Source organism: Psittacula echo, assembly GCF_963264785.1.
Source record: "Psittacula echo genome assembly, chromosome: 4".
Taxonomy (NCBI): Eukaryota; Metazoa; Chordata; class Aves; order Psittaciformes; family Psittacidae; genus Psittacula; species Psittacula echo.
Genome location: NC_137738.1, coordinates 61,776,954 through 61,795,954, shown reverse-complemented (window position 1 = coordinate 61,795,954; position 19,001 = coordinate 61,776,954). Strand labels below are relative to the sequence as shown.

At 41.5% G+C, this 19,001-nt stretch overlaps 1 protein-coding gene across 1 annotated transcript in view; it reads right to left on the bottom strand.

The window, feature by feature from the left end:
- Positions 1-18,773, bottom strand: part of PREP (prolyl endopeptidase) — a 96,099-nt gene extending 77,326 nt beyond the window's left edge. The window contains exons 1-6 of the mRNA XM_080614902.1: positions 18,568-18,773; positions 17,188-17,262; positions 7,609-7,742; positions 4,515-4,645; positions 1,820-2,029; positions 508-629 (exon numbers count right to left, since the gene is read on the bottom strand). Of these exons, the coding sequence (XP_080471028.1) occupies positions 508-629; positions 1,820-2,029; positions 4,515-4,645; positions 7,609-7,742; positions 17,188-17,262; positions 18,568-18,768 (873 nt within the window). The 5' untranslated portion in view covers positions 18,769-18,773. The remainder of the gene's footprint in view (positions 1-507; positions 630-1,819; positions 2,030-4,514; positions 4,646-7,608; positions 7,743-17,187; positions 17,263-18,567) is intronic.
- Positions 18,774-19,001: the final 228 nt, after the last annotated feature.

Below are 19,001 nucleotides of genomic sequence, written 5' to 3'. Positions count from 1 at the left end.
TGGCGGTGTTCAAGGCCGGGTTGGACAAAGCCTTGGGTGACATGGTTTAGTGTGAGGTGTTCCTGCCCATGGCAGGGGCGTTGGAACTAGATGATCTTAAGGTCCTTTACAACCCTAACTATTCTATGATTCTATGATTCTATGCTGATTATTGGAATAAGCCTTTTGCACAGGGACTGAAGGCTGCAGCTCAACACTGACTAAGAAGAAACACAACAGTGACACATTGTCCACCAAATGATCCTTCTGTGTCCTGGAATGTGTATCAGTGAAGTGTCCTCAGTGAAGAAAAAGGGTATGTGATTGTGTCATTATAGGCTTGAGGACCAATGTAAACCAAACTAGACAATCTTATTGTCAGCAATTCTTAGTCAATGATTCTCAGCTCAGCTCTGCAACACTAATGAAAAGCGTTTAACAAAATGTTTTCTGATTTGTAGCTACTATCAGTGTTAGAAACCGAAAAACTGAATATAATGATGACAAGCTTCAGGGTGTTTACCATACCTCAGCTCCACCCATCCATTTTGGCTCATCAGGAAATTCAGCACATAGGATATCTTCTGACTGGTTAGTTCCTAATACGTGATAATGCAGCTTTTGGTGCAGATTAGTGGAGGTCTCAGTACCTAGTGAAATTAAGATACTTAAACCAATTAGTTAAGGAAACCCAACAACCAAATAAAACCCTTAGAAAATTCTGTATTCCTTTGCATATAAAAGAATAATTTAGCAGAGAGAACTAGCACTGGTTCAGTCTACAACCATTCATCTCAAAACAAACACCTCCCTATAAGACAAAACAGAATGTCAAACCATGCTGCAAACCTGTTACCCATTCCTTTTATAGCTGACAACACATTCTTTGAATTTAAAGATTTACCATATCAAGATCTGCTTCCTATAAATACTCACCAAGAAAAGAAAAACAACAATCCCTGCCACCCTCTAAGGCTGTTTTTGGTCTCATTTCACTCTGGACAACTAAGGGAGATTTACTGCTAATTAAGATTCCTAGAAACCTTCATATTTCCATTTGCTGAAAACAAAACAAAAGAAGTCTTTTAAAGCACTGCATGAGGTGCTACTTGATTATTTTGTTGTCGTTGTTGTTGCTGTTGTTCCAAGACTTCACCTTCTGAACTACAAACTTAATTTAAATAAAAACCAGAAGGTCAGTATCTAACTTGCAAGTCTGGTAAAATGACAGGCTGCAAAAGCAAAAGCTCTATACAGGGTTTAATAAAGAGCACAGCTCCAAAAGAAACTTATCAGTAGCACTGTCTTATAATAAGAGCTGCTAAATTCCTTCCCTACTGATGATCCTCAGCAATTTATTCCACATTTTTGTGCTGCTCCTTGAATTTTGCTAGCATAAACATTTTGAGTTGCTGTGCTGGGAACCACAGATTAATTATTCTGGCTTTATAACAAAAAACTTATGCCCCAGATTGCTGGGGCATATCTGGTCAATCTCCCAAGCCACTTCACCTATCCAACAAAAATGAGTAAGGAGATCTAAGCAAGCTGTCACCAGACATCAAAATTCCAGACTTTCATACACTTTGTATGAAAGCTAAATAAATCATTGCAGAGAAAAAGGAGCAGCAAACTTTTAAGAGAAAACAGGGACAGACAGACAAGAGGATACTCACACTGAGCATAGGTTTTGGTCATACAAGACATAATATGATATCTAATTGTATAAAATAGTACAGCTAGTTATTTCAATATAATCTCACAGAGCTAATTGTTTGTTACACCGATTTACTGAAAAGGTAATTTTGCTTCCCCAAAGTCTGCAAACAGCCATACTTACCATCGCTTTTCCCATCTTGTTTTGGATAGCAGTTATAGAACATGCCTTTTCCATCATGAGTCCATGCCATGCAACTGAATTTAACTCTCTCCAATGTGTCAGGAAGATCCTCAGGACCTTCTACTTTCATAAACTTGATAGTAACCCAATCAGAGCCACTAGAACTCAGGCCATATGCAAAGTATTCACCATCTTCACTGAATGCATAACCTAGGAAATTGGAGTCAAGCAAAATAAAGTAATAAGCAGCAAAACAGATCAATACTTTCAAGAAAGTGTTTGTTATTTTGCCACACAATTTCTTATTATTTACTACACGCTAGCCAAATACCAATGAAAGAGAGGTGAAATTAGGAAATAGTTAGAAGAACTGTGTTCAGTGAACACTGAGAGAAGAGGGTACATTCTCTAAAAGACAGCGCAAGCAACTACATCTGCTATCACTTGGGATTCACAGCACTTTTCTAGTCTTTGTAGATTTCGAGTTGTTCACAGATATGAGTCCAGGCATGCATACTTGGAAAGCATGCATATATCACTTATCCCCAAGAAATGAATTATGATTTGAGTAATAATAACTTCTCCTTCCCTGAGTTTGGAGGAGAAGAAGTGGAGATTGAAAATGCACACAGGTAGAGAACTTCAAGTGAGATTTCAGGAGAGAAACAGTACCAAAGAAGTCAACAGAAATTGAGATGCAAGCAATGCATCCTGACATATAGCAAATAACACTTCAACATTGGAGTCACTGAAAAGTAGACCCTGCAGAAACCATCAAAACTGAAGTAACTGGAAAAATTTTGGTTTTTGCACCACCAATGTCCACTGGTGAGGGGTTCTACAAATCTACTTCTGGCATGAACCATCACCTTCTTTTATTTGCTCTGGACTTGACTCCACTGCCTTAATTTGATATCCCCTAATTCTTGCAATAGAAAAAGGATGATTAACAAGCCCCTTTTAGCTCTCTCTCCATGCTACTGCATGCCACAAATGATTCCATAGACCTCTATTATATACCTCGTAAATTGTCCCTTTTCCAAGCTGACTGATCCAGGTGCACTCGGTTGTCTCTGACCTTTGCTCCATACCCTCGATTGTTCCTACTGCCCTCCTCTCAACTGTATTTCAGAGCCCCTTTTGAGCTGAGGGGACTGGAACTATATTTAGTATTCAGTGCTACTCTATAAATCTCTGGGTTGCTAATGTAATGGTGTTTTCTGTTTCATTCTCTATTTCCTTCTTAATAATTTCTGATACTTGATGTGCTTGTTTGGCTGCTACCGATAACCAGGCTGACATTTTCATGGAACTATTAGAGACCAAGAATTGTTCCCAAGTAGTCATGGTCAGTTCAGAGTCCATTCCATCCATTCCTCTACAAATGAGATTTGGATTGCTTGTCCCTGTGCTTCACTTAATTTACCTGCACAGAGACTTTTACTTGTTAATTTACTGCCCATTTGCTATTGCGAACATCTTCTTGCAGCTCTTCAGTCATTCTTCAGCTTCCACCTGGAATAACTTTGTACCTTCACCGACACTGCTGCCTCACTGCTCACTCCTTTTTCTAAGAAATATGAACATAGTGAACAGTGCAAGTACTAGCATAGCCCCTGATAGAACTCTACTTATGATTTCTACTTTTGACAGTTGATTCCTGTCTCTCCCTTTAAATCAATTATGTATCAACATCAGGAGTTTCCTCCTCCTGTTCTACGGTTGTTAGTTCTCTAAGTGCATTTGGAAAGAAACTTTGTCATAAGCGTAGGGATTGGCGCACGGAAGATCACGTGATGTGACGGGAAGTTGCCAGGAGGGACAGGAACCAGCTGACTCTAGGGAGGTGCTTGGGCAACATATATAAGGAATTGTAACTGCGCAATAAACTGTTGTTGACCCACATTCCGTGAATGCTCTATGTCTTGACCCTAGTTCGGAGGGAACTAGTGCTTCCGTCCCTCACCACAAGAGTAGCGAGAAACTACAATAAGCTTTTAAGAAATACAGAAAGGTTATATGAACCCAGTTCCTTATACCCACAGTTTAAGGCAAGGCTTCTCACTAAGGAAAGCCATATTGATTCTTTTCAACTAGATCACACTTAGAGATGCATCCACTAATTCTGATTCTGCCCTTTATTTTTATCAGCTGGTCTTGAACAGATTTAAAGGCTTCTAGGTCCAAGACTCTTGCTTCTACAATAACCCAACAGGGAGTGGGAAAATGGGCAGCTAACTCAAGTTAAAAGCAACAAAGTAAACACAACTAATTTTGTGATTCTCATAAAAGTTAATGTTACATTCCTCCACAATCTCTAACTTACTGGCTTGTGTTAAAGATGCAAAATACAATTTTAAGAAAATTAGTCAATATAAATACATACATATATATACATTATATAAATATAAATTTCCTTGCTATGGACAGCCTCAAGATCTGCTCATATTTCAAGTGGAAACTTGCTCCAGAATTGTGAAAAAAGATGTTGAGAAACTAAACAAAGTTAATTGTGAATACAATGTAGACTTAGAAGTATTTGTCTGAAACACTATACAAATCCACATGTCTGTTGTGACTACTTTAATTAGAACAAGCAACTCTAGCCATACATTAGTAGGTGAAGAACTGGAAACCATTTCCAACTTCTGCTAAAGACCCAGACTTACTCAGCAGGAACTTCCATCTCACTGACCTCGTAAAGCTACAGTGCCATCATCAGAAAGCTTATTTGGATCAAGAAAAACTTTGGCATCGGCATCCAAGGAATCTTGTACATATAAAACTCGCTGGTTCTGCAGTCCTGTATTGTAGAAGTGGAAATACCTAAAAGAACACAAGAAGTAAAAATATGTACGAAGAACTCAGATTTTCAGCTAGACAAGTATGAAAAACTTATATGAGATTGTTACAAAGTGGAAAACGAACAAACAAACAAACAAAAAGACAAATAAATACATAAGGCAATATAAATATATAAGACAAGCTTCAAGGAAGGGTAGGAATCCTGGTTTCCTCTGTGGCCAACAGGGATTTAACCACCCTCTCTTTTTTGCCAGTTTAGCTCAGAGGAAGCCCAGACACCAATTTCTAGGCCTCTAAAAATGAGAGGAATCTCATCCCAGTGATATAGATTGTACAGTAGAGATTGTAGGATACATACAAAACATCTTTTAAAAACAAAAGCTGCATTTGACACAGTTCATTTCAAACAAAGCCAAGTATACTACAAACTCTACATAACTCGCTATGTTAAACAGCTCTGGCACCCTTATAATTTCTCTGTTATAAGTATTGGTACAGGTTCCCATCCCCTGTTCTAAGCTCTGTTATTCATACAGCTACTTTCAATCTGCATCCAGTGGCAGACAGATGCTCAAATGAAACAACTGAAATTTTCATCAGTATTTCCGACTGTCCCTAAAACTGTATGTTTTGAAAAAGTTGCAGAAGCAGAGAATTCTCTTTAGTGAGGGATACCCTTCACATCGTAAGACAGTACAGAGCTCAAAGAAATAAATATCTCTATGTAATTAATACGTACTATACTTTCCTTCTTTCATAGGACTTCCAAGTTTTACTACACAAACCCGTGACTTAAAAAATCAAAACAGCAGCTTCACCTGGAGGAACAAGGAAATTTATGGAGTAATGTTCAAACCTACACATAAGTTTACATATTCCCTGAGACTGTGCAATATTTGGATACAATTGTGGGAACCTGGTAAACCCAGAAGGGGGAACTATACTCAACAAAGGCCTGGCTAACAATCTGAACTAGTAATATGTTCAAATACTAACAATAATGTTCAATAAGCGACAAAATTGAAAGATTCAGAGAAGTAGAAGATACATAGTTTCCCATCTGACCATACATTTTCTAGGATATTTCACCTCTGAAATACTGGGCAATAAGCTTGGAAGCAAAGGTCAAAAAATGTGACAAACACATCACCTCCCTGAGCACTCTTCCCTTCTGCAGATTCTACGAAACAGTATTTCAGACACTGTCTTTAGCATCTATTCTTCAGCAGAACACTAGAGAAATTAAATTTAAGAATTTCTAAGTGTCACAGGAAGTTTAGACAGTTCTTCAAATAGAACAGTTTCTCTCCCTGCCCCTTACTGTTACTTAACTTGATAGATCTTTCTTGATCACCTCAAACACCATAACACATGATTTTTAAACCCCTGTGATTTAAGTTTAGCATGTGTCGATAAACAAGAGTAACACTAAAAAAATCCCTAAGACAACATCTATTAAAATCAAAGTAAACTGTCATAAGCTAAAGCACATTAAACTCCTGGTATAAATGTTCTTCATGGAGAACAGTGTGTTGCATCAAATTAAACCTTATCTCTAGTGGAGACTATATTCATCACTGCCATGAACACTTCTGCAACATCAGATTTCAACAGCATTGAAGATAACCACACGCAGGCATGTTTGCACTGTACATGGAGAATGGGTCCAAGAATCCAAAGCAGTCACTGACCAGGCCTGCTTCAGAATCTGACTCAGCATAGTTACATTTGCATGAGCATCACATACAAAATATTCTTTGCCTGACTTGCTCAGAAAGGCCTACTCTGGATGCAGCACTGCCCTAAACACCTCCATAGCTTCTGGGCTTAAACCTCACACTGACATGCTATGCTACATCAGTGACAAACCAACATCAACTTGGGTTCACTCATCACAGTGTACTTTCACAAAAAACCACGCAGTACAGACTTTTCCTCCCTTAGTAACAAGTACCCACATCTTCCTCACAGCACAGGACAGATAACTAAAGAGTAGCAGATTTTCCTCAATATCTGTGCAGAAATCTTAAGGCAATGAGACATCTGCTCTTTCCTAAGGATGACAGTGAAAACATACCTGGTACATCTGGGTGCCCACTCAACAAAGATGAAACAAATTGAAAATACCACACAAGACAATTTGTGTTTCACATGATTTAAGAATGGCTAGTTGTTTAACACTATCTCTTTTTCAACTGCTAAAACAGTATTTAGATGTTACAAAGTTAACCAGCAGTTTAATCCTTTTACTCCCTTCCTCTAGGATATTGTTAGTGTTTCTCAAAGAGGTCACAAAATTGAGTAGCAGCTGCAGTCTCCAGACCTCAAGTAAGCCACAGAAGCACCATCTCTTTGTCTAACCACAACATTAAAACAGGTAGGCTAAATATTGGAATATAGGAAGGTTTGTTTATTTCTTAGAAGACAGATCTTTTTGCATCAGTTGCCTTAAGTCCTCCAAATGATTCTTCCCCTATCCTCTTCAGGTACAGAATCAGTTTTTCACAAGAAAATCCCACTGGCTATGACTTAACAAAAATCCTACCAGCTGCTCAAAGTACAACCAAAGTAAGAGCAGTGTTTTAGTGAATATTCAGAACAACGTGCACATGACAGACTTGTGCTGTTTTCAGCATGAGGTGCCTTTAACTATACTGACAGTGACAAACCCTGAAAGGAACTCCTAAAAGTTTTACTTTTAAAAAAGTCATTCTACAAAGTTGTCTGAGTTTTGATAAACTCACAAATTTTCCTGTGAAAAGAAAAGACAACAAAAAACCCCAAGAAGATAATATGATTGGGAACTGGAGACAGTCAAGCATCTTGTGTTCTGCATCATGCAACCATATATATTAACAATGGCTTACTTTTCCTACTTTCCAACTATGAAGGAATTAATACAATTTATAATTTGCTTTGCTACTAGTAGTTGCTTTTGACTTGCTTCATATTCATTATCACCTACAAAGACATTCCTCACATACCTTTTTCCTTTCTTGAAGTGGCAACTGTACTTAGGATAATCGTAGAGTTCAGTCATTCGTTCTTTGAACAGTCCTCTGACAGGACACTGCTCGAGAAAGGGTACTGTAAGCTTGTTCTGAGCCTCCACAAATGCCTGAAAGAAAACAATCCCCCAAAAGAGACATGAACTCAAGCAGAAACATATTTCCCACAGGAAAGCAATACATCACAGACATCTTCCCCCCATACAGGTCGTACAGAGTGTTACACCTGAAGATTCTTATACATTTACATTATGGGATGCTGGGGAGGGAGTCCTCATTAAGGACTGTAGTGATAGGAAAAGGGGTAACGGCTTAAAACTTAAACAGGGGAAGTTTAGATTGGATATAAGGAAGAAGTTCTTTACCGTGAGGGTGGTGAGGCACTGCACTGAGGAAGCCAATGTTCTGGCCCGAAACAGCCCAGATTCCTGCCATTACTCTTAAAAAAAAAACAAACCCCAAAAAACACCCAAGCCTCATGCTTTTAAAACCTGTCTTTATATTTACCTAAATGGCACAGAAAAGCTACAGTATATACCCTTGAGATACCATCTTTCCCATCTTCTCTTACTTCATCACAAATACACATCACTCCAATACTCTACAATAGCTTAAGAAATTGATAAAGAAGAGAGTCCCTTCTGCCCACAGACAGCACTACTATTTCAAGAGTCAGAAAGGGCTGAAAGATGATACAAAACATCATGTGCACCATCTGTTCATCCTATTAACATAACACAGAGGATTAGTTCCAGACAGTATTTCCTGGAAAGGTCAAAGCACTGTCCACAGATCAGTTCTTAGTTACAAAAGGCAAGAGTACCTGATCTTGGAGCAGATAACTTCGAGCAGTCTCATTTCTTTCTCTCAGTCACAAACACTTAAGGACAGTGGCCAAAACCATTACTACTCCAGCTTTTTGTATAGGCTGCCACTTCCATGGCACGCACAGCAAAAAATGGCACTCGGTGTTCCACCATTTCTATTTATAGCACAGTACATTAACATAAAATTAATACCTAAGTGTCTTAAGGGCAACCACAGCTACTAAGAAGCAGACATGCAGGCTCTTCAGTCTCTAACATAGAGCAGGAAGGACAGGACACAGCGTAAGTGGTTGATCCACTGCCAGATATCACAATAATGGTTGCAGTATCACTCTCGGACCCCAGCCTCTTTCCTCCAGTCTTAAAAGCTGTCCACTCATCTCTTGCTTACACAGGTCTCTTTCCCAGTTGCTCTGAAAGATGCTATTGTTTCTACCTGTCATAAATCAGTCACACAACAAGCATATGAACACAGGACAACTACAAAGGACAACAGTGAACCGCACTGCAGGGCATGACCCACAGAAACAGCAGGGCTACAATCCATATTCCGTAACTTTTTTTTCACAGTTCTTCAGAAAAGCCAGCTGCTGTACAGAGTGCCTGGCACACATTCACCAGTTGCTATGAATGTTCACTCATTTACTAATTCTTCAGGTGAAAAGAGGAAAGAATACAACATAAAACCCTTTCAGCAGCATTTTACAGACATGTCACATGGTGAGAAGTGAGCACATGGGGCAATTAGAGAGACACTCTCCTTCCCATTTGCCTTGCTGACACAGCAGTACATAGCCAAGAGCTGCACTACATGCCAAGCTGTGTTTTCAGAGGCTTGTCAGGCCAAAAGGTAAAGGTGAAAGTGCATTAATTATGGTCAGTCTCCACCTGAGATGTGTTTGTTCATGCCTAGCAAAGCATACAGAAACTGACAAGCTTTAAACACGTGAGTGCAGAATTCGTAATGCTTTAAGAGCACTGGGCTAAGTGCTGAAACATATTAGTTTGGCAACACATGGTTTGGCTACACATAAGTCAACACTCAAGGATGACATAAGAAAGCAAGCACTATAGCACTGAAAATGAACAGATTCAGAAGGCTAACAATGATGACTTTTGGACCTTTATTCAAAATTAGACTTTATGCATCAGCAAGAATCAAGTCAGGAAATGATACCTTAAGAAAAAGGGAAAAGGTGAACGCATTGCCAAAGAAAAGCAAATTTTTGCTTCTGTTCTCCCTTTGAAGATCATAGTGGCATAAACAGCTTTAACACTCAGCATGGCAGCACAGCACATCCCAGTGGTAAGCAAAAAATTACTGCAGCCTTCACATCAACCCCTCCCCCCACAATCAGATGATGAAAGAACTTACTGAAATGTACCCAAGAATTATGTGTATCTGAGTTTGTTTTCTCTAAATGGAAATGTAGATTTTAAAGACCACATACACAAAAATCTAGACAGCACATGATACACAAATAAATTACTCAAATTGCTGTGACATTTTCAGAGCAAAGATGTCTTAAAAAAACATGTATAAAACCATCCATTGCACTGAATGGGCAAAAGCACTTTCCAGTTGTGTTTACTGGACGGAAACTGGTATACATCTCTTTCATACATCAACAGCGCAATCGAAACAGTAACACTGCTGCAAGGGCATACTGGAACTGTGCGTTACTCACTTTTAACTATACAGCCACATCTTAGCACATCTGCTCTCATTACTTTCATTTCATTCAAAGAGGAGACACAAACTTTTCTTTACAAACATGGTAAGAATGCACAACAGCATGCTTACATACTAACTACTGCACTCACAGCTGAATCAGTAGTAATTCTGCTTCTACAGAAACTTAATATAGTTTTCCCCTTTCCCCTTAGTATGCACCAAAGTTTCAAAGGCTATTTGTAAAAGGGAATGACACTGCTATCTGAAAAAGGAGGTAGGAATTACAGGTTTTTGAAAGAGTTCCACCGAGAAGAATCCAGCCCAGTCTGGGAACTCTGTTGTTCTTACACATTTGAGCACAAGGTTGTACTTACGTTCAAAAAGCAATACATAAATGAAATATTGCTCTACAGGAATAGATGTCAGCAGAAACTTTCAGAGTAATCAACTCCATCCACCATGCTGAGCTAAACAGATGCCACCCAGGCTACTGTATATCTTCATAAGCCTATACAGAAATATTCTTATTTTACCTGTAGAAATCTACATCTCTTGATTGATCGTAAGCATTGAACCAGGACAGAATTTGCTAGCAGAAGAAAGGTCAGAATAAGGGTCTAAGTGAAATACTTCGCTACAGTCTAAAAAATTGCTTATTTCACACAAAGTGTAAAAACAAACCAAGAAGTTGAAAAGTCCCTCCAAGTCAAACCCAAGACCACAGTAAAAGTGTACATTTGCAGCTGTGGCCTATGTTGTCATCAAAAGTGTTTTACCAGTGTAATACAACTTTTCAACTATGCTGGGGATAATTCCTCAGTCTATCTTGAAGGTCAATGCCAAATAGTAGCAAAGCATGACCCCACATTCTCCATTTCCTCTCTCCAACGTGAGGTAGGACCGATTTCCCATCTGACCAGGGGCTCAGTTTTTATTTATGTATCTGGAGAAAGGAGTTTTGTTTGCCTACTGCTGCACATGACTATTCCAGCCAAGCATACAGAGGGGAAAAAAAGCATGTAGATCATGAACATGAAAGAACATACTTCTTGAACAACCGCTTTTCCAAAAGACATAAGGATGTGGCTTGATGAGCTTAATCAGCAGTAAGACTGAGCATCTGACAAGAAACAGTTTTGCTTAGCCACCTGCAGATTTCAATAATCTCCTTTTTGTAGCAGATTATATATACACTATATATGAAATACAACCATCTTAGTGACCCGGCTGAAAAAATTTTAGACCTATTTGGCTTTCACCTAATTAAAAGAAGGCTGTAGGCAGGAAAGATCCCATTCCTGAACCACCTTAGATCCAACTATCATGTGGCCTTGGGGTGACATAGATTAAACATATGCGTCAATAAAAAAATAATCCACCAAAGGCTTCTTTCCCAGAACATCACCTTGCTATACCCATGCAACAGAGGGACAGAAGCATTCCTGTTAGTGCAAGAAGGGGAATGAGGACAGAGAGAAACCACAAAACTACCTGACTTAATGGAAACCTGCAAACTACAGTGGATCAGGTACTCTCACTGCAAAAATACCTGACTACGCCAACTACCAAAAAACCCCATCAACCCTACCCTTCTATGTTCACTTGTTTGTAAGCTGCTAACTATCACAGCCCACAAGATCATTTGGACTAGCCACAGAAGCAAAAAGCACTATTCTTTATGCTCATAGCTGTTGCGGGTAATTTCTTTTCATCACAGCCCTGTTAACCCTACAGTGGGCATCAGGTGAAACTACCATGAAAATTCTAGAGTTAAAAACAGCCTCACTTGCCTTTGCCTCTTTCTTCATGTTTCAAGAAATAGTAAAATTGATGTTTCACCAAATCTATCAACACAGAAACAAAGGCCTACCCATTTATTTTCTGTGACCACACCTATGCTTGACATAACTATTTCTGCTACATCTAGAAAAGCAGAATTACAACATTTCTGTGTATCTAATCAACAGCACACATTCAAGTAATTTTGGTTGTTTGCATGCACAAAAAGATTTCTAACTTAGTAGATGAATGACATTCAGTCTCCATTTTTGGTATGAACCAGAATTTTCAGTGTTACACGTACTCAAATCAAACAAGCAAGCATGTTGTAAACTGGAACCAAATATGGGCTCTTTAACTACAAGTAAGCATGAATGACCAAGGAATTCCTCTTCTAGTTCTGTACTTAACACAAAGAAAATTAAAGGTAGCCTATTGTTGGAAACTTACACAGGATATTTTGACTTTTCTCCAAAATAAATGGAGGTTTAGGACATTACGGACTGCATAAAGAAAGAAAGCGACTTGGAGGAAGAATGGGAAGGACACAGGTCTCAAGGTTAGTGACATGAAGGCTTGAAAAGCCTACAAAGGATGCTCCAAATTCTCTGTGAAGACTGCACAGTCATTCAACTGCCTCTATACCAGCGTCTGGTTATTCTTTGATCTGGTATGTGCAGAATGGCTATTCTGCAAGAGTTCTGCAAACTATCTCAAGAACTTGGAAGATAAAACTATTAAGAAAAGTTAGCAAGAGTGGCCATCAGCAACCTCTGCTGCAGAGCACAAAGACGTGGAAAATAAAGCAGATGAAAGGAATTTAGGACTTCAAGATTTTATTTTTTTTTTGCCTATTCTATGAAAAGAGGTACAAAAGCAAAATACTTTATTTCCCTTTGTTCATTAACTCCTGGAATTTTAGAAAAATATGACATACACAAGAACTCCTTCTACTCTTCATATCATACTACTACTGCACTGCAAAATTCTGCCAAGGCATGTGTTTTTAGTGTAGGCAAGTAAGATTTAACTATTTTCATCCCATCAATATGACAACTTGTGTCTCGACTGCTGCATTTTTAGGAAGATGTTATAATCCTCCATTCCTTATTTTGCTTCCTATATAAACTACAACCTCTGGAGAATGAGATTCACCCTTCTCCAACTGTTCTCACCCAACCTGTTCACAATGTGTCGTGAAAGAATTAAACACCGTCAGGTCTTGACATTTTCTCAATCCTAACTCTTCCATCGGATCCTGTAAACAACTTTAATATATATTTGTAAGGCCTCTATGAAAGAAAGACATAACCATATCTCCCCACACATACTTCCCTCTGAATCTGGCACAAACTATTGTATGTGTATTGTTCCTTAAGGATGCCAAAATCAAAAAATCAAAATAGTCCCAACTTTCCAAATATCTAATTTTCAATGTTGTCCTCGGTTCAGCAGTAGCAGTCATTTTTCCCCTTCTTAGTAGCTGGTGTAGTGCTGTGGTTTTGACTTTCAGCCTGGGAACAGTGCTGATAACACTGATGATTTTAGTTGCTGCTCAGTAATGTTTACTCTGACCAAGGACTTTCTGAGTCTCATGCTCTGCCAGGGAGGAGGGGAAGCTGGGAGGAAGCAGAGACAGGACACCTGACCCAGACTAGCCAAAGGGGTATTCCATACCACAGCACATCATGCCCTGTATATAAACTGGGGGCAGTTACCTGGAAGGGTTAGAACACTGCTCAGGTCAGGCTGGGTATCGGTCGGCGGGTGGTGAGTGGTTGTATTCTCTCCCCTTGTTACTTCCCTTATAATTATTATTATTGGTGGTAGCAGCAGTGGTTTTGTGTTATACCTTAGGTACTGGACTGTTCTTATCTCAACCCATGGGATTTACATGCTTTTGATTCTCCTCCCCATCCCTCTGGAAGCAGGGGAGAAGAAGCAAGGGGGGAGTGAGCGAGCGGCTGCATGGTTCTGAGTTACCGGCTGGGCTTAAACCACGACAGTTCTTTGTGGTGCCCAATGTGAGGCATCAAAGGTTGAGGTAACAACAGATCTGACTGGAATGCGTCTAATCGTATTTGTGATAAGTATTTATTGTTACGGATTAATAGTCACTTGTCACAATGCTGATTTATTGGCTCTCAAAGTTGTTGCTCTTGATCTCAGAGTTTCAGCATGTCGTACCTTACTTACAGCCAGTATTTGCTGTTTTAGTGTTTATCGGCTGGGGGGCCTGGGCTAAGGTTCTTGTTTCGCTGTACTTTATGTAATGACTTGTAATACAATGGACTCATTGATCATTAAACTGCTCTGGTTTGCATTCCCAGTGTGGTCACAACCTCTATACTCTGGGAGGTATATAATGGAAGTGTTTAGCAATTACACGTCTTTATTTTCCTCCTTGGGTGGTCAACCTATAAAGGAGACATTCCCTTACGCTCCCAGCTACCCCATCAGTCTATTTACAGCATCATTTGAGAGTTCTGAAGGTTCTGCATGGCCTTTGGGTACCCTTGAGACCTGCCTGCTGATTGTGATGGGGATCACCATGTTGGCACACATACAGAGTGTGTTTCACCCATGACCATTTCGTCTGATCTAGAAAGTTAAGCAGAGTCGGGTTTGGGTCTTGCCTAGGGTTAGATGACGATATAGGAGAACCAAGAAATTTTCTCCAGGACTGGATGGCCATGAGTGGCAGGGTGTGTGGGACAGTATGGGCAAGTATCTAGGCCAGTGGGCCCCTCCAGTGCTTTGGAAGCGTCGGAGATGGAAGGCAGCTGTATGGAGTCCCTGACGACAAGTTGCAGAAACTGCTGAAGGAGAGGGTGAATCGAGTCAGTTTGCTCAGGTGAATGCCATCCAGCTGGCCTTGGACATTGCTGAATGAGAAAAGAAGCCAGTACTTCATTTCTATACTGACTCAGGGATGGTGGCAAATGCCCTGTGGGGGTGGTTGCAGCAATGGAAGCAGAGCAATTGACAACGCAGAGGTTAACCTATGTGGGCCGCTGCACTGTGGCAAGGTATCGCTGCCCACGTGCAGAACTTGGTGGTGAAGGTACACCATGTAGACACTCATGTATCCAAGAGTCAGGCCACTGAGGAACACCAGAACAACCAACAAGTAGATAGCGCTGCTAAGATCGAAGTGGCTCAGATGGACTTAGACTGGCAACGTAAGGGTGAATTATTTTTGGCCTGGTGGGCCCATGACACTTCAGGCCATCAGGGCAGAGATGCAACATATAGATGGGCTCATAATCGAGGGGTGGATTTAACAATGGACATTATTGCCCAGGTTATTCAAGACTGTGAAACGTGCTGCAATTAAGCAAGCGGTTAAAGCAGTTAAGAAGCAGTTAAAGCCTCTTCGGTATGGAGGACAATGGCTGAAGTACAAATACGGGGAAACCTGGCAGACTGATTATATCATACTCTCTCTCCTGCTCTGAAAGACTGTTACAACAGATGGAGCCCTACATCACGGACCAGACGAACTCAGCAGCTTTACAGGGATTGGTCCATGCACTAAGGAATGATATCTCTCACTCTCTGTGTATGTATATATATATGTATATATGAGACGAGTGATGGTATATTGAAAAATGTGGGATCTGAGCATGATGTGAAGGGTATGGAATAAGGGGTGGATACTGTCCCGGATTCAGAAGTAGCAGTCATTTTTCTCCTTCTTAGTAGCTGGTGTGGTGCTGTGGTTTTGACTTTCAGCCTGGGAACAGTGCTGATAACACTGATGATTTTAGTTGCTGCTCAGTAATGTTTACTCTGACCAAGGACTTTCTGAGTCTCATGCTCTGCCAGGGAGGAGGGGAAGCCGGGAGGAAGCAGAGACAGGACACCTGACCCAGACTAGCCAAAGGGGTATTCCATACCACAGCACATCATGCCCAGTATATAAACTGGGGGCAGTTACCTGGAAGGGCTAGATCGCTGCTCAGATAGGGCTGAGTATCGGTCGGCGGGTGGTGAGTGGTTGTATTCTCTCCCCTTGTTATTTCCCTTATAATCATTATTATTGGTGATAGCAGTAGTGGTTTTGTGTTATATCCTAGTTACTGGACTGTTCTTATCTCAACCCGTGGGAGTTACATGCTTTCAATTCTCCTCCCCATCCCTTCAGAAACAGGGGGCAGTGGGAGAAAGAAGTGAGGGAGTCAGCGAGCGGCTGCATGGTTTTGAGTTACTAGCTGGGCTTAAACCACGACAAATGTTAATGTCAGTGCCAGAGTTTTTCAATAAACCCTGTTCTCAGATGGACCTTCTTAATTCACAAGTCTTTATATATGCTGATAGATTTGTAAGAAGGCAACTGGATCCTAACTGTACAGACAGTAAGTTCTATTTGACCAACCTTTAGTTCATCAAGATGTATTATGTAAGCACATAGATGAGAGAATCTAGAAGGAATCTCACTAATGGAAAGCCACCCTGCAGAATATTTTTAAACATAGATCCTGCCCTCCATCATCTTTCTGACACTGTAACACATACTAGATATACACAAGTGGTTTAGATCTGGAACTACAGTTATCACAAAGTTATTAGCCATTACAGAGGAAACCCCTTCCACACTGTCACCTACCACTTTCTGGCCATCACCCCTGCAATACCCTGTGCCTTGACTATCAGAGGAACTGGCTCACCATCACACTTGTTCTTTCTCAGGATTATCTCTCAGCAAGAGACCAGTTCCAGCAGCACAGGCTAGCTACACCAGACTGCAGGCTGAAAAACACTGCAACATCTGCAATAAGAGACACTAATAAAGCCTAACTTCAGGAGGAAAATGGGTTTGTTTTTTAAAAAGGGATAAGAAAATAAAAGATTCATACACTGTCACTGTACAAAGAAAGCAAGCCAAAGGAGTTTTCTTTCTACCCTTTTTTATTATGGCAATTATGGCATTTATTATTTATTATGACAAATTTAGATGCACTTAGGACAGTGGATAAAGCATTCTAAAATCAGAGAGTTTCCCTTCAGTGTGATGACACCATCTTGAGCATTCATATTGTCCAAGAAAAATGAGTCCAAGGCCAAAACAAGGCCTTAAGTTTTCCAGATTCTGTTATCTAGGTTATACCAAGTGGTTTAGTCCTTCTCCCACTAACACAAAGGTACAAAATAATGGCATTGCTGTTGGCTCCAAAAAGCCTTGGCAGGTCCTTGAAAAACAGAGTACCCATGCACCTAGTCTATAAAAGAGAACCATGTTGAGACAGCTACTCCCATACAAAGAAAGGTTACCTTTGTCTGTTCACTGTCAGGATCTTCAAGCCAGCAGTATGGGTCGCTTATTTTACAGCCATGATAATCCAACACCTGAATTTATAAAAGACAGTACTTTAAAAAAAGATATGCACAGATGCTATTCATCAAGGAATGACAGCCATTGAGATGAAGGGTATTTTGGAATTTCATAAAAGCAGATAGTGCTAAGAAGCAAAGGAAGAGAAAAGCAACACCTTGCTAGCACACGAGTTGCTACTATTACCATCCTTTGATGGCATCGAGGCAACAGACTTGTCCTCAGAAAACACACAGAGCACCAGCGAAATACACAACATGAATATAAATTCCTTGTACAAGATAAGACTAATAAAGTAATAAGAATAAAAACAAACCACAAAACGACAAAAAAACCCACCCCCCCAAAAAACCCCAAACCTCCTCCAAATTCAGTGTCCAAGTCAAATCACAAAACCTGATTACTGGATGCACCCAAAATATGCCCTGCCTACTATCGCTACTCACAAACATGTGAGTGAAGTACATACATAAACTAAAAACAAACAAACAAAAAACTAACAAAACACAAAAGGCTAACTAACCCACATGGTTGAATTTATCTACTTCCTTCCTCCAATGTACAAAGTAAGACCAAACACCTGCCGTTAGGAATTGCATAGTTCAGCCTTTCAGTCAACTATGAAAGCAAATACTTCAGGTTTTTCCAGTGTAGGCTCATGTTGGCAAACATTTTGGTTTAAAAGTAATGTTAGTTCTGTAAATAATTCCTGTACTCAACCCTTTGCAGAAGGCAAAGACAAGTGAACGCATTTCAGCCAAACTTCAACCATAATCCTTGCGCATCAAGTTACTACAGATCACAAGGAGATGGAACTATTTCGCAGATGGGCCATCATTTACAAACAGACTACCTGTCCCCCTGCACGCAACTACAGCCCTCGTTGAGGCCTGGACTTCCTTGATCAGCCCAGCCGTACTGAAGCGGCGGGATCTGCATGCCGGCCCGGCAGCCGCGAATCCCGCTCCCACTGCTACCCTGTGCCCCCGGCCCGGCTTCCGGCCCGTCAGCCTGTCTCGGGCTGTCGGGCAGGCACCGGCACGAGCGGCAAGAATCCTGCTTTTACTCAGCGCCCGGCAGCCGCCGCGGCCCACGGACGCTAAAAGCCCCACACCCTTTGAAGAGAGCGCGCTACGGTTTTAACGGCCGAGGCCGAACAAAGCCCCGAAAGCGGAGAAAGCACTAACACCCCTCCGCCGAGGCGGACCACCGCAGTACGGAGGGGCTGCCGAAAGAGGCTGTCCGGCGGCCGGGCCCGGCAGCCGCCACACGCCATCCGCCACACGCCGGCGGGCTGCCCCGGCGAGTGTCCTACTCACGGCGGTCTCGTCGCGGTACACCTCGGGGTACTGGAAGGCCTGCATGGCGGGCGGCGGCGGAGAGAGACGAGAAGAAGGGGAAGAAGAGGAAGACGAGGAAGACGCAGAGATGCGCGGAAACGGCCACGGGGCTGTGGCTCGAGCTGTAGCAGCAGCAGCCAGCAGATGTGCAGCGCGACCCAGGCGGAGCGGAGCCGCCATCCAGCCCGCCCCCTGCCGGCGAGCAGAGCCGCACAGCGCCGCCTGCAGGGAGCCGCCGCGCTGGCACCGGCGGGCTGCTGAGAGCGGCGCAGGCGGTGCCGGGCCGGGTAAGGGGGGCGGGCCGCAGGCTTGTGGGCCGCCCTCGGTCTGTCTGTCCCGCCTGGCGCGCCTTGCTGCGGCAGTGGAGTTGTTTCGCTGTCGCCACGTGGCCGGCGTGTTCCATCTTCACCATA